At 33.3% G+C, this 22,640-nt stretch overlaps 1 protein-coding gene across 6 annotated transcripts in view; it reads right to left on the reverse strand.

Moving 5' to 3' along the window:
* SYCP2L (synaptonemal complex protein 2 like) overlaps nucleotides 1–22,640 on the reverse strand; it is a 64,867-nt gene that overhangs the window by 22,544 nt on the left and 19,683 nt on the right. For 3 of the 6 annotated variants that reach the window (XM_031946858.1, XM_031946854.1, XM_031946859.1), the window contains 10 exons: nucleotides 22,023–22,174; nucleotides 20,108–20,198; nucleotides 18,039–18,133; nucleotides 13,087–13,144; nucleotides 12,920–13,007; nucleotides 10,365–10,416; nucleotides 7,258–7,316; nucleotides 5,190–5,241; nucleotides 3,994–4,049; nucleotides 1,207–1,255 (listed from right to left, as the gene is read on the reverse strand). In XM_031946858.1, coding sequence (XP_031802718.1) covers nucleotides 1,207–1,255; nucleotides 3,994–4,049; nucleotides 5,190–5,241; nucleotides 7,258–7,316; nucleotides 10,365–10,416; nucleotides 12,920–13,007; nucleotides 13,087–13,144; nucleotides 18,039–18,133; nucleotides 20,108–20,198; nucleotides 22,023–22,174 — 752 coding nt within the window. The remainder of the gene's footprint in view (nucleotides 1–1,206; nucleotides 1,256–3,993; nucleotides 4,050–5,189; nucleotides 5,242–7,257; nucleotides 7,317–10,364; nucleotides 10,417–12,919; nucleotides 13,008–13,086; nucleotides 13,145–18,038; nucleotides 18,134–20,107; nucleotides 20,199–22,022; nucleotides 22,175–22,640) is intronic. The other 3 variants (XM_031946857.1, XM_031946856.1, XM_031946855.1) reach the window with 3 other exon arrangements.

Genomic DNA, 22,640 nt, shown 5'->3' on the forward strand with positions numbered 1-22,640 from the left:
TTCTGTCACCAGAGGATAATATCCCTGTGTTGAGGAAAGACCTGTTTTTCCTCCTAATCCCCAAACACAAAAAGCTATGTACAAATTGACATTAAAGAAGGCAAACACAGAGTTTTCTGAATAAATATCTTTTCCCACTTCTACATTAAGGGGGGAGGAGAGGAAGTTATCCAAAGTTCAGAAAGTCAGTGTGTCACATATTCCAGGGAACAAGAGGGAAACTCCATGTTACTATCAGGCTTCCCTCATTCCCATACTACAAAAGATCGATAAGGAGAAATGTCTGGCATGCAATAGAAACTTTAAAAATTTGTTCCTTTCCTCTTTCCCCTATAATAAGATATTAGATTCTTCCATCTCCATGAAGTTGAAAAAGTCTGGCTGGGTTGGGATATGTATCATTTGAGAGACAGCTTTACCAATATTCAAATTAGATAATTTTATAAAGCTTCCCATAAAGGAATTTATCCTAATCCAGTCAGACTTTCTCATCTCACACAATTCTTGACTATAAGATCCCATAAACCCTCTGTGAAGGGTCCACTCAATGGATGGGAGACCTTGTAAGATTCCATGAGTATTAGAGCAGCAGAATTTAAATCCAGTACCTTTTCAATTATACCATGCTGCCTTTTCTGTCTGAATCCATCTGCTCTTTCCATCTTCCTCCACTCCAAGGTCACTTCTACCTTTTTACATTAAGAAGGCTATAAGGAAGCAGAATGCTAGAGTCCAAATGTGGTGATTTTCTGCTGTCACCATTGATGGATGAACACAATTTTCTATACAAAGGATTATAATTCTGTTCTTGTTTGTATCTGGCTTAATTAGATCTCACACAAAGCTTTCTGTAAATTCACTTGTTTCCTTCAAGTTTTTTTTTTTTTTAATAATACTGAATGTACCTTTACATCATCCCTCAAAACTTGTTCCAAATGAATTTATAAACCACCATTGCATGTATTTCTACACTATTTTTTTGCCCCATTCTAGTTTTAAAATGAAAGAGAATATGAAGTGAAGAGATATTAAAGAAACCTTATGCTAAAAAAACTCATTGCTTCCTTCCAAAATTATCCATTTGAAGCATATCATGATATATCCATTTTAAAAGTCATTAATTTAGCACTCAATATGGCCTAGAAAGGAGAAAACACACTCAATATATAAGTAACAGAAGTTATACTTGGTATAAGCTGTACTTACCAGTTTTCTTCTTCCTTGGCTTTTGTAACTGCTGAAAGCAGAGCTGGCCCTGAGCAAAAATGGTAAATTAAGAGGATTTTGCATTTTCTATCTTCCATTCACTGACTCAGTATTTTCTTCTAGCTACTCAGGAGTCAAATTTTAGCTCTCTACCAAGCTTTAACTTCTCAGAGTAGTATCTATGTTTCATACCTTTTTAAAGCTTCTTATTATATCTCATTCTCTCAGACTCTAGAAGTAGACAGGAATCATAAAAAACAATCCATTTTCATATGTTGATAAATTACACTTTCTGGGTGATATATGCATTTTTACAAAAATAACAATAATAGCAACTGGTAGAGCATTCTACAAATATTATCTCATTTTATCCTCATAATAACTCTAGGAGGTACATATTATTATCCCTATTTTATAGATGAAGAAATTGCACAGAGTTCAAGTAACTTGCCCAGGATCACATAGTACCTGAGATTAAATTTAAATTTCAGTTTTCTAGACTCCTGGTCCAACAATATCCTCAATTCCATCAAGATGTCTTAATAAAGGTTTTGGGTAAATATCATGCTTTAATTCAAAAAAGAGACACTGACAGTAACAATTTTCAGTATAATGGAATATATATATATATATATATAAATTTTTTTTATGAATCTGATAACATTTGTAAACATTTCCATATACAAGAGACAGAAAAAAGGACTGCATGTGAAACACTGACAAATTATTTTGTTTGTTTAGTATTTAATGGAATAATATCAAAATTGCCTTGCTTATGATCTTTCTCAACTTCATCCTTGTTCTGACCTTTCCACAAGTAGGATCAAGGACCAGTGGAAAGAATACCAAGTTGGAAGTCAAATTAAAGACAGACACTGTCAATGCCAATATGTGACTTCAAACAGCTCATTTCACTGCCTCATTAGCTTCATTAGGCAAAAAGGGGAAATTTTAGTTGTCCTACCAGCCTCACAAATTATAATCAAATGAGGTCAAAAAGGCAAAAATGCTTTTGAAAAAACTAAAAGTTCCACCAAAAATAATGTGGAATAATTTGGATTGTTAATATATCCAAGAAAAATTAAAAGCAAAAGAGAAGAAGTAGCCGTGGTAATGTTTGTTCATTTGTCAAAGTGGACAAAATCTCACATTTACACCAATGTCCATGGGGTCACTTTAAGTCTGGGGGCTAGATTATTATGAAAAATTTCCTATTAATTACTGTCCTAAAGTAGGATAGGCTGCCTTAAGATGGGAAGAGTTCTGTCATCTTGGAGATCTTCATGCCTGACCACTATATGTATTATAGTGAGAATTCCTTTCATTAATTATTTGGACTAGATGGCCACTGAGATGCTTTCCAACTCTCAAATTCTGTGACTATGGGGGAAAATATATTTACCTAAACAGAAGATTTCCTCTCAAAAGAAAAAAAATCTAGAATTAAAATTGAAAGATTCAAGCATCTGTGATTAAAATCTCCATTTCCCCTAAAGAATCAGATGAATTCTCATGGATTACAGTTCTAATCTCTTCCCTAAAATCCCATTTGATCTGTGCAGAGTCAGAGCTGGAAGAGGACTTATGGGTCGTCTGGTTTGACCTTCTCATTTTACAGAGCTTAAATGACTTGCCCAAGATCACTGGATAAATGACAGAAGCTAGATTTGAACTTGGGTCTTCTCACTCTAAAAGCATCATTCTTTTTGCTGTGTACACTCCCTGTATGATTCTTTAAGTGAATAAAAGATTAGATTGACCATTACACTCTGTTAAATAAAGGCAGATGATATAATGAGAAGTCTTATCTTATTTCTTCAAATGATTCTGACACTGCTTCTGTACCCCAACAAGACGACTCCCTCCTTTAAGTTCTAATCTGATCTTTAATGTGTTGTAAAAGTAATTCTGGGTTCTTGAAGGCCATGTGAATGAAGTCCAAACTCTAGCAAGTTCTTACAAGGTGATGATTATTATTCAGTTGTATCCAACTCTTTGTGATCCTTTTTGGACTTCTCTTGGGAAAGATATTACAGTGGTTTGCCATTTCCTTCTCCAGGTCATTTTACAGATGAGGAAACTGAGGTAAACAGGGTTAACTGACTTATCCAAGGTCACACAGCTACTATCTGAAGACAGATTTGAACTCTTGAAGATGAGTTTTCTTGACTCTGGGTCCAAGGCTCTATTCACATAACTATCCACTAACTCTAAGCCACTCAGGTACCCGCTAGAAAGGTTTAAGAAGGTGCTCAGCTTTGAGCAACATCCAACATCTTAACTGCTAGTTAGCAGTAAATAATAATAGCAGCTAACGTTTATATAATTATTTCTATATGCCAAACATTGTGTTTATCACTTTACAATTATTACCTCATCTGATCATCACAACCACTCTGGAAGGCAGATGTTATTATCCCCATTTCACAGATGAAGAAACTGAGGCAAATAAGAGTTTAAATGACTTGCAACCTTCTGAGGTTGGAGTTGAACTCAGATCTTCCTCACACAAGGCCCAGTGCTCTAGTTCAGAGAGGTTTATCACTAAAAAGGCAGCCAAGTAAAGAAGCTCCTGGACACTGTCAAGGTCTATCATGATACAATCTATCACGAAGGAATACTAATCCCCAGAGAAATCGTGGATCATTTGAAATATTAATTGATCCATCTGATAATACAAAATAGAATAGTGAATATGTACTTTTGAATGCCAAGTTGCTATATTTTTTCATTTAAAAGTAGTTTAATATAGTTCTAATTATCCTAGTTGAGTCACTTACAACATACCTCTTTCTCTTGGATGATCTTTTGTGGCTGAGAATCCTCTGCTTTGCTTCAACAACCTAGAACACAGACAAGAAAAATCATAATTGTCTTCAAAAGCAGTTTCATATATTTCTCATATATTATGAAAACATCTTATTATTTTTACTCTAACCTTATTACTTTTAGTGACCTAAATTGCTGGTAAATTTGAGAGTGACAAATTTAAACACGCATGCAAAGAGACTTCTGTTTTGTTTTCCTTTCCCAACAAAACCCTTTCACATATAATTGCAATCATCTATAGTACTTAAAAAGAAATTGAGAAGTATATGATCTTATGAGAACATAGTAATATTGAGTGCTGGTAGCTTTTTTAAACTCAGAACTTTAATTCAGGCAGAGGAAAAGAGGGCACTTTTAGTTGGGAGTATAAGAAGTGGCCCATTTCATAAAATACAACTTAACAAAATCAAGTGGACTTTCTCAGAATACAACTGAATAAAATTATTCTTCCTGGTGACACGGCATAATAAAAGAAAGCCTGTCTTGGGAGTCCAAAAGACTAGGATTTAACACACCTCTGATTCAGACTCACCATCTGATGCCGGGGAAGTTACATAAATTCTTGGTGTAAAAAGCAAATTTCAACTTTTGGAAGAAATGTCAATTTTCACTGAAAGAGGGAGACTCCTCACCGGGAGCTTTCTACAGCAATGAAACAGGTGCAAACCAAAATTTATTTTGGAGGTGAAAGAACTAAAAGCCTACTCTCTGATACTGAATATATTGTTCCTAATGACATGCTGCTACAAGAATTTGGCTAGTTTTTATTATTATTATTATTTTGTAGCTAGGATAATTCTGAATAGAAAAACCACTAATAGAACATTTTAAGAATGCTCAGTTTAACTCTCATTTATTTCTTGATGCTCAAGATTAATGCCAAAAACATTTAGTTCAGTTTTCTGTGGGTGGTCAGATTTTTTCCAGATTTTCATAAAATAATGAGTCAGAAGAATAAATAGAAGGAAGAAATTAAAAATATTCCCAGTTAATATATTTTAGAGGCCTTGAAGATATGACAACAATTAATGATTACAATTAAATGTGAATGCTGGCTACTACACAGGTAGGTTCTTCTTGTAAAACGGTTTCAAACATGCACAGAGCTTGAAAACACAGACCAAAATATAGACTGTTCTTTTATGTCAGCTTACCACTTGTGAATACATATGATCAAAAGACTTTTCAAAGTCATAAGAATTCTCTCTGAAAAGATAAGACAAATTTATTAAAATGTGCAAAAGTATAAGATGCAGAGACAAATTCACAACAGCTATGTAGTTAATAAGGATAACAGAGGGGTAAAAATAGTGGGAAATATTTAAGGAAGTCAGTTGAGAAAGTGTGTGTGTATATGTATGTATATTTTTTTAACTAAAAGTACCAGATTTAAAAACTACTACATGCTTAAAGCTCGACAGCCAATTTAAAGTATCCGAATAAATATGATATTGGGGCATCTACCTTTAAACCCTAAGGTTCAAAAGTCTTACAAAGTTCAATTATTTTGTTTCAATATAGCCCTACATTTCAGTTTTTGAAATCTTTCTGAGATAATTTTGATCATTCTCTTATGTACGTGCAAAATTTCAGCTAAACATACTAAAAATTGTAATGAACTTACAAATGCAATCACATATGCACAAGAAGGTTTCTTGAGTCTTTCTAATGTGTTGTTTTCCCATGGTTTTGCCATGAACAATAAAACTTTGAGAAGTACTGTTAGGTAGTTGCATTATTGTACCACCTAGTGGAAAAACTGTAAACTGAAGGGTCTTTTTGATGAGTGAAAAAGGTAGCAATAGCTCAAACTTTCCTAAACAGCCTTGTAAAGAGCCCTAGGCATTCAAATCCCTAGATCTGAGTACTCCTAGAGTCTAAAAATAAGAGGAAGGGATTTATTAAATGTATTTAATCTTTAATGTTGATTTAAAAGAAAAAGAACATATAACTATATTTTATGGTACTGTGCATATACTTTGCAGCAAAGGACTTGTTTTAGGTGGTTCCTGAGTAAGAGAAGATGAATCAAGTTAAAATTGGGAAATGTTTAATCAAATAAATAAAATAAAATACATAATGTTAATTTGTGACTTTCTAAATCATTATGGGTAGTAATTTGTGCTTCACAACTATTTATGGGTCATTATTGCTGTATATTTATGTTCCTTTTAGTGGGCTCTACATAATTTTACTAATTTAAATTATTGCCATTTATACTTGTTATATATTTGTTACATTTTCTATTATATTCAAATACTTGAATAAAAGAGCCACCCTCAAATTATATCATATGTGCCTTGGACCGCATAATGGCAGGAAAAAAAAGATGGCCTATAACAAACATCTAAATTACAAAGAGGAAATATGATTATAAATACTTCTCACAAAATTACTTTACACACTACATTTTTGAAATGTAAGTACTAAATATCTACATTTTTTTCGAAATTCATGTTGTAAAGAGTGAGAAGCATTTGTATCAGCTAGTAAGAAGTTAAATACAAATTTCCAGCTACACCTGGATATTTCAGTGACTAAAGTTAATTAGCCAATTTCATGATTTTAAAAAGACTGAAGAACAAATTAACAAGTTAACAACATCTTACATATCTGCAGAGGTATGGAACAAGAGTTCTATTTCCCAATACTACCTTTCCCCTCAATCATAGGATAATAGATTGTTTTGAGAAGATTAATCATTTGCTGCTAAATCTGTGATGAAAACTTTAGATCATTAACATATCAGAATAGTGCCTCAATTCAAAGTTTTTCCTCATTTCGGGACCAGGTACAAATTTTGGATGATAAAGAGGGAGGGAAATATTTGGATTTCAGTCCCTTTTCTGTCTTCCTCAAAAGCAATGATCAAACCTAAGATCTACGAAGGGTCAAGGAAATAGCTTTTATATTAACTGTTAGAACCATCTCATATAGTAGGTGCATTATTAGGCCAAGATTAGAGTCTTTTTTTTCTACATATCTAACTTTTCTTGATGACTGTATTTTTAGGGTGCCATTGTCTAATATAGGCTATATCCTACACTCTGTACTTGCTGCACATTAATTTTTCTTTGCTTCCATTTAAGAAGAAGTTGTTTTTAAAAAGTGTGTGTGTGTGTGTGTGTGTGTGTGTGTGTGTGTGTATGTATACATATATTAATAATCAGGTGTATGGCATTAAGGCTTGGCTTTAATGCTACATAACAAGATGTGCCATACTGTGTTTTAGGAATGTTCTTGCTTGAACGTCTTTTTCGTCTCTTCTTTAAGCCAACAGTCTGAAAGAAATAAGTTTTAGTAAGTTAAGCTAAAAAATTAAAGGCAGTTTTAGTAATTTTTATTCTCATTATTGGCAAAAACTTCTATCAATACAGAAATAACCATGAAATAGTCGTGCAGGATATATAATTATGTAATCATAACTAAATAGAAAATGAAAGATATAAAAAAATGTGTCATATTAAACATAGAAAACCAGAACCTAAATAGTAAGGTTACAAAACTGTTAAGAAGTAACCAAAACTATTAGAGGACTAATTTTAACTCATTTAAATATGTATTAAGTACCTACTGTGTGGCACCACACTAAATAATGAGGCATGTACAAAATGAGAGAATACTTATCTTCAAGAAGATTACAAAATCTAGTGCAGGATATGATATGCACACAAATAATTACAAAATCCAAGACAGGATATGACCTGAAGCATAAATAAGTATAATAGATTGTGTCTAAAAAATCTTAGTGAGATTTTTTAGCTACAATAACTTAAAACTACATTAAAACTACATTCATAATACCCAGCATGATGTAGATATATTATGTACATAAAAGTTCTTGATTCAGTACAATGAATCCTATGAATGCCTATCCCTACTCCATTGCTGGTCTGAATTCCATGTAGTAGCACGGCATCAAGATAAGTTTGTGTCTGCTTCACTTGCACAAGTCAGGCAGCCTAAATCCTATTTTCAGAGTTGGCTGCTACTTATGAGCTCTCAATCTTGAACCTTTCTGAGCCTCGGTTTCCTCATTTATAATATTAGAGAAATATTTGTTCTTCCTCCCTCAAATATTGTGAGGATCTATTGAAATAAAGTATGTAAATTTCTGCCCTGAAATGTCAGCTATTATTATTTCTAGAATAACTAGGAGAGTAGTAAATCCCCATCTGTACCACCCCTATTTTAAAATTAAAGCTCTACATCAAGAATCTTCTTGTTTTGTTTTTTTTTCTTTCCATTAAGCCCAGAAACTTACTTGAAAGATAAAATTGCCTCTAATTCTAAACTTTTCTAAAAAGAAAGATTTAAGGATAGTGGATAAGGGAAGTACTTTGAATTAACTAAAAAGGTAATTGAAACTGATATTAAACAAGAAAAAAATGGCTGAACTGTCTTAATGCATTACTAATGCTAAGACTCAGTAGGAAAGTTGGCAATAAATTTGTGCTTACTCCATCTCTGAACTTTTAATTCTGTGAGTCTTGAATCTGACCAGTGATAAGGGATCTCTAAATGGGAATATAAAATGCTTTGAGGAAAAGGGAGTTACTGTTTTTGACTGGGATGATCATTGAAGTAGTAACATCTTATCTGGGTAGATAGAGAGAGAACAAGAAAGAACAAACACTGCAGGCAATTGAAACATTTAAAAGTAATGTGCAACAATTTGTCACATTTTACTGTTTCTACATCAATAATGGGACAGGCTGGATGGCACCATAGAGAGAGCCCCAGCCTTGGAGTCAGAAACTCCTGTTCCCAAATTCAAATCTGGCCTCGGATACTTATTAGCTGTGTGACTTTGCATAAGTAGCTTAACCCTGTTTGCCTCAGTTTCCTCATATGTAAATTGAGCTGAAGAAGGAAATGGGCAAACTACTCTGTTACATTTGAATGGAGGGATGGAAGAAGGAAACAAACCTGAATAGGATCATGACAATTCAGACACTATTGAAAAACTACTGAACACTATCTCATCATCTTTTCATCAGCCCTCTCTCTCTTCTCACCCAGATACCACCTTCATTCAAGCCTTCTTTATCCTTCACTTGGATTTCTTAGCCTCCTAATTAGTGTCTCTGCCTCAAGCTTCTTCCCAGTTCAGTTCATCTTCCACACTGCTGCCAAAGGGATCTGACCATGGCACTATTCAATTTCAGCGGTTTCCTATAGGCTTTGTAAATAGAAATTCTTCTGCTTTACCACATCCATACTTCCCCTCCTGTACTCTGCAATCCAATCCAATGCGCCTTCTTTTAATCACAATGGAGACACAGCTAGAGATGTATTCATATATGCTATGTATATTTGTGTTTATAAATATATATGTATGCATATGTATTACATATATAATAAATATGAATATATGTGTACATACATGCACATATAAAAAACACTCCAAAATCTTCATAACAAAGAACCAGAACAAAGTAGATGCCCATCAACAGGGGACTAGCTAAACAAATTATTGTATATAAATAGTTACTGTGCTGTAAGAAATAATATGATGAATAAAAACATGGGAAGACTTAAGTGAATTGATGCAAAGTAAACCAGAAAAACAATATACATAAATAGTTATAACTATGTAAATGTGAATGAACCATTTAAAATCCAAGAGTTTTAATTTTCAAGCAAATTGGGAGACCCAATTGATGAAGGGTCACAGATTAAGTATTTGGATTTTTCCAAAGGTGCAATCAGCAACTTCAGTGGCAGCAACTTCAGTCACTGCAGAGCTTCAATCAGAGGGTAGATGACCACTTGTTGGGAGTGTTATTGAATTTCACTTTAATCCAAATCAAGAGTCATGATTTGGATTAAAGTATAATTCAATAATATACTTCACACATATACTACCCCTCCCCAACAATATTTTCAAGTGTTTTAGGTTTATAAAAACACTTGATATACATTATCCTAAACCTTATAACAATCCTGAGTCACATACTAAAGGAATTATTACAAGCATTTTTCAGATGAAGAAAGTGAAACTCAAAGAAATTAAATGACTTATTAATGTCACACAACTATTATCAGAGATGGATATGACTCTAGCTGGGTTCATCTCTCTTCCCCACTGTGCCATACTACTTATTAAATGACTTTTAGAATTCTGATTATAAGTCCAAGATTCTTCTCCAATGAATAATGTTTCATTCCTAATTAATTCAGTAAAGTGAAAGATTTATCAGGAGGCTTATTATTATTTTAAAATAATAATATTATTATATATACTATATATATTATTATTAAAAGGTTTATATTAAGGAGGACACGTAAGAAGGCTCTGAATTGCACGTGCTGCTTTCTTCACCTACCTTCAATGAACTCTCCTGAACAGTTACAGCAGTCACAGGTAAATAGCTATAGCTAAGCACAAACAAAAGAACAGAAAAAAATCAGATATAAACATTTTATGATATTAAAATCTTAAAAAAAAAAAAAAGATTTGAGTAACCGATTATAAAATGGGTTTTTCCCCCATGCAAATGGGATAAATAGCTAATAAAATTAAATTCACATTTATATAACTTTCCTTACAACCACTCTGAAATATGAGAAGTACAGATATTATATCTATTTTACAAATGAGGAAATTGAGATTTTGGGAGGGCAAGTGCATTGCCCAGGATTACCTAGTTCAAATGTCAGAGGCAGTATTCAAACCCAGGTCTCCTGACTCAAAATGTAGTACCTCTTACTACCATGCTTCTTAAGACCAGGCCAGTTCATTTCTTACTTTCACTGCCTAGCAGGGTACCTGGCACACATTAAATGTTTAAAAGAGATTTATTAATCGACAGATATCATGGTACCTTGTTAAAAATATCAAGCTCTTTTAAGTTTCATGTATATATGCATACATATAACATCTATATGCATATATAGAAAGCTTGTCCCAAGTTTCAATATAGTTTTAAGCTATTAGAGTACTTTGTAAATGCATATATATATATATATATATATATATGTATGTATGTATACATATATATGCTCTTCATAGATCTTGCCAATTCTGGAAGGTATGCACTACAAATATTTCTATTTCTATTTTACACATGAAATTGAGGCCCAAAGAGTTTAAACAACATGCACATCCCTGATAACAACATTAGCAAGCAGGTAAGATATGAACTTACATCTTTGCTTAACTTCAAGTCTATTACTCTTTCTACTATACCATGCTTCCTTGCAAAGCTAAGTTTTGAGCACTACCCTATACAAAGAGGGGGAAACTCCCAATTAATTCATGAAATATGAACACATAATGATGGTTTAAAATGTAAATCTCTTATGAGGTAAGTACCCTTTTGCCAAAGAAGGTGTGGCTCTAAAATGAAATTGATATATTAAGACTCCATTGCTTTAGTTTCTTATTAGCTGGGATTAATTCCCAGCTGATCCTTCAAATAGCTGGGAGCCAACACCAGGAAAAATGCTAAAATGAGAAGTTTGCTTTTAACTTCTTTTCCCAGCACCCTTTCTTCCCTAGAATTAATGCCCACCTTACACATCACATAAATGTTTCATTTTCATATAGAAATGTGTCAGGGCATATAATGATTTGTGACATAGTGTGTGGGACAATGGATATAGTGCCAGGCCTAGAATCAGGAAGACTCGTCTACTCACTTCACATCTGGCCTCAGACACTTACTGGTTGTGGGCAAGTTGCTTTACCCTGTTTATCTCAGTTTTCTCATCTGTGAAATAGACTGGAAAAGGAAATGGCAAATCACGCCAGTATCTTTGCCAAATGGGGCTACAAAGAGTCAGATACTACAAGCAACTAAACAAAATAAGTGGGGAAGCAATTGATATTGTTTTGTCTTTAACTTATAAAGACTATCAGTCACTGAATGGAAGGCTCAGGATCTATATCGGCAAAGAGAGGGACTTTCATCAATGAAAATATCTCTTTAGTTTCAGTACATACAAAATGAGCCATATGGATTTTAACTTTCTTCTCTACATTATGCTTATGCTGTCTCCTGACTTCACAAGCATGTGAATCTTCCAGCATGGTACCCTGCATGAGATTCTATATACTAAATCAATTTTTTTCCTCTCATCAAAACAGATCAGTCTCTTGTCCCAGTCTCTCAGACCCTGCTAGATCATTTGGTAAGCAAATTCAAACTAAAATGTTCCTTACACCTAGAGAATTAATTTATTTACTAAGAAATATCTTACAATGGTAGAATTGCAAGTACCATAAGAGATATAATGAAAGCTTTCTGTCCCCTAAATTATACCTTATGAGCAACTGTTTACTACATATTATATAGATTGATGTTATGCCTAGCTACAGGGGAATATTCTCCTTAGGGTACCTGGCAGGAAAGTATCTTCACTCTAAGAAATAAAAGAAAAAGGGAGCTACCAAACACATTTTATTACTATACTTTACTACAGTTATCACATTACCCGTGACAAAACAACCATGGACACTGATACCATTTATATGAACAAAAATTATAATCCATCTAGCAAGATGCCAGACCTTGGTGGTTTACCAATCCATTGCAATCTCCAGGCCACACTGTAGTGGTCTGCTACTCTGCCCCCTGGATTTCCAGACATTACTATCTTTCTTGCCAATGTACCTAAAAAGTACCCCTAGTCTTGACATCTTTAGTAGTTATATACCCTTAGGCTTACCAGAACTTTTCTTTCCATTATATATGTGTTGACTTCTCCAAACAAAATGTGAGCTCCTTGACAGCAAGAATTGTCCTTCTTTTCTATTAACATCCTTTGTATTCTTTTCTATTTGTATTGCACAGTGTTTAGCATAGATAGCACTTAATTTTTTAAAAGAATCATTTTTTTCAGTATTCATTATTTCATTTGCATTTTGGAAATCACTTACCTAGGCTTCCCATCTGATTTAGGAACCTGGGTTTTATCCATTTCTTTTAAGCTGTCCAAATAGTTCTGTTTTGAAGCAACTTGTTCTACTTGAAAAGAAAATATTTTAAACTTATTAAACATTTATGTGTGATGGGCAAATCCTAGCGACAGTTAACTATATCTGACCTTGACTTGGGTCTTCCAAATCCAAGAAGTGAGCGGAAGTATTATTTGCATCACTTTGCTATGGAGGAAACATTTAAAATTATCATGTGTCATATAATCTGATATTAAAATTAATACTTAAAGTTACACAATGAAGGGGGATTGATTCAAAGTTGTCTTTCAGTCCATAATATCTATTTTATCTCATAAATGAAACTCCCTAATTCTGCATTTCATTAATTAGTTCCTTTTGAACAGTACTCAAGAAATTTGTCTTATTGAGGAGGTACTGCAGTATTCTGGGGCTTAATACAATCAGCATGTCTTTCAAAGATAGGAACATCTAGATGACCTCACCAACTCTATAAAATCTCTCTTTTATTTGGACATTAGGAAGAACATCTATGATGATGTTGAAGCTACACATTTCTGTTTTATTATTATTTGATACTGATAACCACATATTAAATCAGCTTAGCTTTATGTTTTCATCTATGACAGCATCTTATATTATCTTGATATGCATAAGAGAAATCTATTCATGAAATCAATTAAGCCTGCTGACACTGATATAGTACTTTAAGATTTACAAAATTCTTTCCTTATAAAATATTCTTGCAAGATAGATAGAACATGTATTATCAGCTAACAGAGCTTAGCATAGTACTTGGCATGTAATAGGCATTTAATAAATATGATTATTAATCTTCATTTTATAGATTAAAAAACTATCTCAGAGAAGTTAAATTATTTGCCTAAATTCACACAACTTGCACACCTTAGAGCAAGATTAACTTGGGTTTTTCTGAATTCAAGTTCAGCATTATTCCATTAATCCATGCTAGAATCATCTGCAATTGGCTAAGGCATCATTCTTGGATGAGAATCTCCAGTGTTAGGAAAGAAACTATAAAGTACTTGTCTCTTTCAAAAGACATTTCCCTAGGTTTTTGATTATATTATTGTTTAAGAAATGACAAGCAAGCTGATTTCAGAAAAGCTTGGAAAGACTTACATGAACTGATATTAACTGAAATGAGCAGAACTAAGAGAAGATTGTATATAGTAACATGATTATGTTACTATATACTATATATATATATATATATATATATATATATATATATATATGTTACTATGGCTCTTTTCAACAATGAGGTGATTTAAGGCAATTCCAATAGACTGGGGTTAGAAAGAGCTATCTGCATACAATAAGATAACTATGGAAACAATGTGAATCAAATGATAGTATTTTCACCTTTTTAGGGGTTGTTGTTTTCTTGGGGTTTTTTGGTGGGGGGGGTTCCCTTTCACCTTGAAATCTGATTTTTTTTTGCACAACATAACAAATATGGAAATATGTTTAGAATAATTGCACGTTTCTAACCTATTTTGGATTTTTTGCTATCTTGAGGAAGAAGAAATAAAGGAGAAAAATTTGGAAACAAGGGTTTGCAAAGGTAAATGTTACCTTTACATGCATTTGAAAAAATAAAAAGCTATTAAAAAATATTTCCCAGCACAAACGTTCTCAGAACTCTAAAGGTGGAAGCAGCAGCAGAGGTCATCTTGTCTAACACCTTCTTAAAGCACAAATCCTTTATTATCTCAAATGATGATCCAGTCTCTGAGTGTTCATTTCTAATGTAGGATGGAACTCCACTACCTCATGAGAAAGCCCCCTGTATTCTGATAACTGCCTACTTTCTACCCATTTCCCCTAATTCTGCTTTCTAAATCCAAACAGAACAAATCTAGAAATCACTCTTCTACAATGAAAACCCTTCAAATACTTGAAGATGATTACTGTGCTATCCCTGCTTTCTCCTTTCCAGCCTAAACACCTTCACCCAATTCTTCTATGGTTTCAAAGCTTTTTACCATTCTGGTTGCTCAAGTTATCACAAGTTAGAGACTGAAGATTGTAATAGATAATAATAAATTGTAAATAATGATTTTAAAAGATAATAGTAAAAAGTAAATAATAATTCTAATAGATAATAATAGATAGTAATAGATAATAATAAATAGATATTAGATAATAGATAATAATAGATAACCCTGAAAAGATTATTCTAGCTGTGGTCTAAGAAGAAAAGAATATAATAGAAAGTATTATTTCCCATGTTCTGGAAAAGCTATTTTTATAAATATGAGACCTAAGACCAAATGGGCTTTTTCAACTACTAAGTTGCACCATTGACTATGAGGTAAATGTGAGTCAACTCAAACTCTCAAGTCTTTTTCATATTAATTGCTTTATAGGCATATGAGTCCCTTATTTTAAAACTTTATGGTTCATTTTTTAAGCTTCACTGCAGAATTATATGTTTATACACCCATTATATTTCATTTTGTAATAATAAAAATCCTCTGTTTCATTGAATGATCACCTATTCCTCTGAAGGATTATACTCAGTTTTTCTCATTAGGTAATTCTAGGTTGCAATCCTAGCTCTATTGTTCTCCAGAATACCATATTCCAAGCCCTTTGGTCTTTAATGTAGAGGCTGCTAAATCTTATGTTATCTTGACTGTGACTCTACCACACTTAAATTGTTTCTTTCAGGATGCTTGCAATATTTTCTCCTTGATCTGGGAGTTTTGAAATTTGGCCATAACATTCCAGGACTTTTCATTTTGGGATCTCTTTCAGATAAGTGGATTCTTTCAATTTTTATTTTATCCTTTGGTTTCTAGAATATCAGTTTTTCTTGATAATTTCTTGAAAGATTATGTCCAGGGTCTTTTTTTGATCAGGACTTTCAGGCAAGCCAATCAATAATTTTTAAATTATCTCTCCTGGATCTATTTTCTAGGTCAGTTTTTCCAGTGAGATATTTCATGTTTTTTCTATTTTTTTCAATTTGTTGCATTTGCTTTATTGTATCTTGATTTCTCATAAAATCATTTGTTCAATTCTGTTTTTCAAGGAATTATTTTCCTCAATTAGCTTTTGTACCTCCTTTTCCAGTTGGCCAATTTTGCTTTTTAAGGCATTCTTCTCTTCATTAGTTTTTTTAAAATTTCCTTTTGCATCTCTCAATGTTTTCCCTAATTCCCCCCCCCCCTTACTTGATTTTCAAAGTCCCTTTTGATCTCTTCCATACCTAAGTCCAATTCTTATTTTTTTAGAGACTTGGATATAGGAGCTTTGATTTTGTTATTTTCTGAGTGTGTTTTGATCTTCCTTGTCACTATAATAACTTTCAATAGTCAGAAACTTTTTTGTTGTCTGCTCATTTTCCTAACCTATTACTCTTTTAACTTTGTTAAACTAGGACTCTGTTTCCAGGGTGGAGGACGCACTGTCCCAAACTTCAGGAATTTTGTGCAGGAATTAATTAATTGTGTTTTCAGAAATCTAGGAATCTGACCACAAACACTCTTTTGTGCTCTGGAGCTGTTAAGTGTGTCCTCACCACCATAGCTGTAAGATCTAGTGTACTAGCCGGGGCTGGGGCTCAACAGACTGGAGCTATGCTAAGACTGCACGCCAAACTCCTACCCCGTTGCCCCAGACCCTCTCCACTGACCTTTGGAGTCCTCTCTGGTGTCCTGGGCTGAGAGGCAAGAAGCCTCCAACACTGCTGCTGATTCAGAGCTCCTGCCTTGCTGACACTGGTGTCTGGGCTAGGACTCGGGCCAGGACTGAGACTGCACTAGGATTGTGTTCTGGTCTCCTACTCTGGTTCCACAGACCTTTTCTTCTGACCTTCCAAGTCCTCTTTGGTACCTCTGCATTGAGAGGTCTTAAAGCCACCAGTACTGACGATGATTCAAATGACTGGCTGAGTTCAGGGCTGTGCTAGTTCTTCCACCCTTGTGTCACAGACCTTTTCTACTGAGCTTCTAAGTTTCCTTCAGTTAGAAAATGTTCTACTCTATCTTTTTGGGTGTTCTGATGCTTTAAAATTTTTTTTAGAGTCATTTAAAAGTAGTTTGAAGAAGAGGTTGGGTTAGGTTCCTGCCTTTACTCCACCATGTTGGCTCTGGCCTCCCCTCACCCACACACATACACCATCTTGTTAATTATGGCTCATTTTTCTTGTCTGTTGAGATCTTTTCTGAGTCCTAATTCTGCTATCATATATTAGCTAACTTTCCTGAGATAGCTTAGTTTTATAAGTGTGCTATCTATACTTTCAGTCTGGTAAAATCAGCTAGTAATAAAATGGATTGTCATTCTAGAAGAGTATCTAAATACCATTTAAATGACAACCTCGGGGAACTGAATACTTATACACCTTGCAAAATGATGAAAGGGACAGTTTCAGAGAAATCTGGAAAGACATATGTATTAACACAGTGAAATAAGCAGAGATAGAAAAACAATTTATATAATAACTACAATATAAAAATGATTAAACGTCTTAATTAGTCTTAATCAATGAAATGAATAACCATGGCTTCAGAGGACCAATGATGAAGTATATTACCCACCTCCTGAAAGAAAGGTAATGGAATTAACATAAAGAATGAAATTTGCAGTTTTGAACCTGGTCAAAAAAGGAACTTGTTATGCTCAACTATACATATTTGTTACAAAGGGTTGTTTTTCTTTTCTTTTTTTTTCTTTTTTACTGGAGGTAAAGGTAGGAAGGAGAGAGAGATGCTTAACTTTTTAAAATTTTAATTTAAAAAACATTTCACTCCAGTGAAATAATAGGAAAGGAAATCTGTTATAATCTTCAGCCTCTAATCGAAGGAATAACTATTTGTGTCACTGACTCCTTTAGAAATTTGAACCTACAGATCTTTTTTCTAATGATATTTTTAAACTATTGAAAGAAATATTAAATTTCATTAAAGTTTAATGAAAATAAAGATAAAGCTTTTTTTACCCATCAAAGATCAGAGACCTCCTCAGATCTATCTGGCCCCCAGATTAAGAACCCTTGCTCAAATATCATCTTTAACAGTCTAATAGCATACAGGCTTCAGTATCAAATTTCCAAATTTTCCATACTTACTGTTGTCTCAGGTTGTTCAACTACTTCAGAAGACTCATAAAAAGAATCATTTTTATCATCTAGCACAGATTCTTCATGATACATAGGTTCTTCTACTTTGAAAAACATTTGATGAAAACGTAAACAGCACTTTTAGAAATGAACAATTTAGTTTTAGATTACTGATATCAAAACATGCTTCAAGTATTTGCCTACATACATAAATATATGATTTTTCAGGTTGCTGATACCATTCATAACTTTGATTTGAAATTGTGTTCCTTGTTAAAGTTCTCCTGGGAAGGATACTATTTATACCTCAAGTCAAATGCATTTATAAATCTTAAAATAATATAGCTATCAAGTATCTTAAATATTACTATCTAGTCCAACCAAGGACCTGAAAGGTCAATTGACATAGTTTATTCTTCTTTTGACTTTGCTTCAGTCTCTCCAGACCACCATTTCTCAACTGCCTTCTTGTCCTGAAAGATACCTCTGCCCCACTGTTCCTTCCCTCCCATTTGTTCCTCCCAGAACTTCCAATTTCAAGAGTCCAGACTAGACAGCCTTCATCCCAATCTGGGCTCTGCTTCTGCCTCTATGGATTTTACCCCATTCTCAGGTGTTGGTACCTACCTTCTCCTTTCCCTTTTAGCTCCCTTTTTGTGATCCGATTTCTCCCATTAGAATTGAAGGGAGAAGCTTTCTTTTCCTTGTATTTGTATCTCCAACCTTAGCATAGTACTTGACACATAGTAAATGCTTGTTAACTTGACTTGTTGAATTTGTCCAAAGATTCACAAGTAACAAATTCATTTTCTTTCCACTACATTCAAAAGTCTTATCCAGAATATTTTGATAATCAGAGAACAGAGATACCAAAAAAGGAAAAGGGGGAGAGCAAAGAACAACTTTGTATCACAATTTTTCACCAGTTACCACTTTGTCTGCTTCCCTAGAGAAATTTGCTGTTGAAGGACTCTTATGATGCCTCTGCACTAAGGCATCTGAGAAGATCATGAAGTCACTGCCATCTTCTGGTAAAAGCTGATAATTTAGTACTATCTCAAAGACTTAAAAATAGGAAACTAAAGGTAGAATTTTAAACATAAGTGTCTATGTTATTTTAAGTCATATATATGAAAACATGGAATTTGAAACAACCTGGCCTAAGGAATAAACAGTATCTATTCAGATAAGACTGGATAAGAACTCATCTGTTCAATGCAGATATTTGGAAATGAGTGTGGGGGGGCAGGGATTTTTTTTTTTAATTAGATACAGGACCTTTAAATTTTTGCAACAACAAAAACAAGATGAAAATCAAAACATCCTTCAGGCAAAGTGCTTGAAATAAGTAAGAAGCTTACAATTTAGATTTTAAAAAATTTAAGCATCTCTGATTAATTTGCTCTCAGAAGGGTGGTGAAGCATGTTTCCCACTTTCCTTAGCAGCAAAGTGCCATTAGACCATAGATAAAATGTGGTATTAGTTGTCAGGTCCAGTCAATATTCTGTTGTTCTGAACAATGTGTTTAAAAAAAAAAAAAAAGGAAGGATTCTCTTGGAGATAAGGTAGTCAGGAAGTGACTTTTTTTTTAAAGGACTTCAATGAACAGTTCAATATAATATAGATAATTCATTAAAACAAATACTCCTGGAAGAATAACACCTTACATTTATCAATTATAATTTTCCAATTCCTCCAATTCCAATCATAGTTTTTCAATAATTACTCATCACTTGATTTAACAGATAGGGAGCAATGTTTTCATACCTAATATTATGACATGTTTTTCATATACTCCCTCTACTTCTAGATCCCTAATATTAGATCATTGCTTATACACAGCTACACCTCTGAGAAAGAATCAATGAATTTCAGAAAATCAATAACAAATTACTTTTGAAAAATTGAACTGATAAGCTATTGACCTCATGAGAAATGTAAGCCTAGTTATGGTCATAGAGGGAGCTGTATAAATCATGAAGAATAAAATCAAAGAAGTACCACTGTCCTTGAACATCATCTTGATTATTAATTTAGGTAATTAGCAATAGGATTATCTTCTAGCTTCCATATATACCTGCTTTTTCGTCATGGTAACAGAGACTCTCTTGTTCCTTGAAATCCTCAAGAGTTTCTGATGGTTCTTTTTTTGTCCGATTAGGGTTCAGCTAAAAGCCAAAGAAAAACAGGTTTTCATTTTTTTAAAAAGTCCTATTTATGCTTAATATCTTTCGCAAAAAAATGCTAAAAAGCATAGTGAGTATATGGCATAGCAATTTGGGGCAAAATTGAAAAATAACCTTTCTAGAGCCTTTCCACCTATTTCAAGCTCCCTTTCTTCTCCTAGCCATCATTCCAAATGGCTTTTATTTTTAGGCCCACCCAGCAAATGGAAAAGAAAGAGGAATGGATCAAAATGAATGCATGCTTTTTAGGTTCTAGAATCCCAGAGACTCTTAAAAAAGTATAAATAACAATATATTAAATAACCATAAGAAGCACTTTAAGCTTTGCAAAGCACTGCATTATAACTTATTTGATCCTCACAACATCCCTAGGAGGCCAATGCTATTATTATCCCCACTTAACAGATGGGAAAAATGAACAAGATTAAGTGATGTGTCCACGATGACACAACTAATAATTATCCAAGGCAAGATTTGAATAGATTCTAATTCCATCATTCTTATCAACATAGCCACCAACTGCCTCAGGAGAATTATAATCATCTTAACATTTTAAAAAAAAAGAATCTTCAGGGATATTAAACTTGGAATTAGGGTACCCAAGTTCAAATATTAAAGCTGATGTTTTTGTTTTTATTTTTTGAATAACTGAAAATCATTTATTAAGCATTTTTATTAAAGCTTTTTATTTTCAAAAGATATACATATGTATAGAAGAATTATACATGTTAAACATATTGGATTACTTACTATATAGAGGAGGTGGGGGAAGGGAGGAACAAAATTTCAGCATTCATCCTTGCAAAATCTTGTGTTACCAATTATTAATTGGTATCTTGCCTCCCTCCACAAATATCCTCAATTTTTTTCATATTTTGTCTGTACCTCTTTCTCCATTGCACATTCCACTCTCCTATTTTGACCATATTTCTGTGAATTTTTCCTTTTTCCCAAAGATACAAGTTTTTTTTTTTTTGAGTATAGTCTGTCATTTCTATTCAATAAACATTTACCAAAAGCCTATCATTATCTTAGTTCTAGTGCCTTCTCTCTGTTTTTTCCTATTTATCCTGTATATAATTTGTTTTTACATATGTGTTTACTTGTTACTTCCATTAGATTGTAAATTCCTTAAAGGCATAAGGCACTACTTAAAGAGATCAGAAAAAAGTTTCGTATAGGTGGTAAAATCTGATCTTAGAAAAAGCTTGAAGAAAGGCTTCAGAGATTCAACAAGGCAGAGATGAGAAAGAAGACATCCCAACAAAACAAAAGTAAGCCTTAAAAGTAACCACTCAAAGCCAGTTTGTTATGCTAAACAAATTTGCTTGAATTGTTACATTTGATACTAACCACCTGGGACATGAAAACAAAACAATTTATCTTTTATTTTCAAGGAGTTTATAAACTTAATAAAGATTATGTTCTTGGTTCCTAGTGATTAAGTTAGAAACCTGAGTTCTTTTGTACGAAATATCTGGAGAAGAATAAAAGTAGAAACAAATAGCAATATAACGACCAAATGAGCAAGGGACCAATCTCTAATAATACTCAAAGTGAAAAAAAGAGAAATGGAATTTGTAGATGGGAATTAGGTGTGGTAAGTGGCTTATATATCCTATGGCATTGCATTTCTTAAAAGTCATGATTTATCTACAAGTAAACAAAATTTCCACCATTTCCAAAGACCTCAAACGTTCCAATCTTTTCTATCAATGAAAATTGACTTTTTAATGCCAAACACATAATCACAAATACTGACATGTTTTTAAATGACCAAAAATTAAATTAAAAAAATGAACTTGCCAGGTATTTGTCTGGTCCAAGAGTTCTCATGCAAGTCTTTAGTATATCAGATTGTAAATCAAAATGTATTTCTATTTTCATCACTTCTTTGTTGTTGAAAAGAAAAAGAGATTTCTTCGGGCAAACAACAAGGACCTTCTTTTTTCCAGCTTCTAACAAAAGGAAAAAAAAATAGAAGGGGAACATATTATATAGCAGGTGTAATGAAAGATTGGTTTTACTGTTCATAATTTCAAATCATTGAATTAGAAAATGTTTGCTCACCATTACTACCTGCCCAAATTTTCTAGAGTGAGTAACTTGTATAGATATGACACTAAAACTTGTCAGTCAGTTGGTTGATTTGTATTTGACTCTCTGTGATCCCATTTGGGGTTTTCTTGGCAAAAAGTACTAGAGTGACTTGCCTTTTCCTTCTCCAACTCATTTTACAAATGAAGAAACTGAGACAAACAGGGTTAAGTGATTTCCTCAGAGTCACATAGCTATAAATGCCTGAGGCTAGATTTGAACTCAAGAAGATGAGCACACTAATCACTGAGCTACCTAGCTACCAAATAAATTGCAGGCAAATAAATTTAGCAATTGTTTTAATAGACTCCAACACTTGTCATCCAA

Source organism: Sarcophilus harrisii, chromosome 1 (assembly GCF_902635505.1).
Source record: "Sarcophilus harrisii chromosome 1, mSarHar1.11, whole genome shotgun sequence".
In the NCBI taxonomy this organism is placed as follows: Eukaryota; Metazoa; Chordata; class Mammalia; order Dasyuromorphia; family Dasyuridae; genus Sarcophilus; species Sarcophilus harrisii.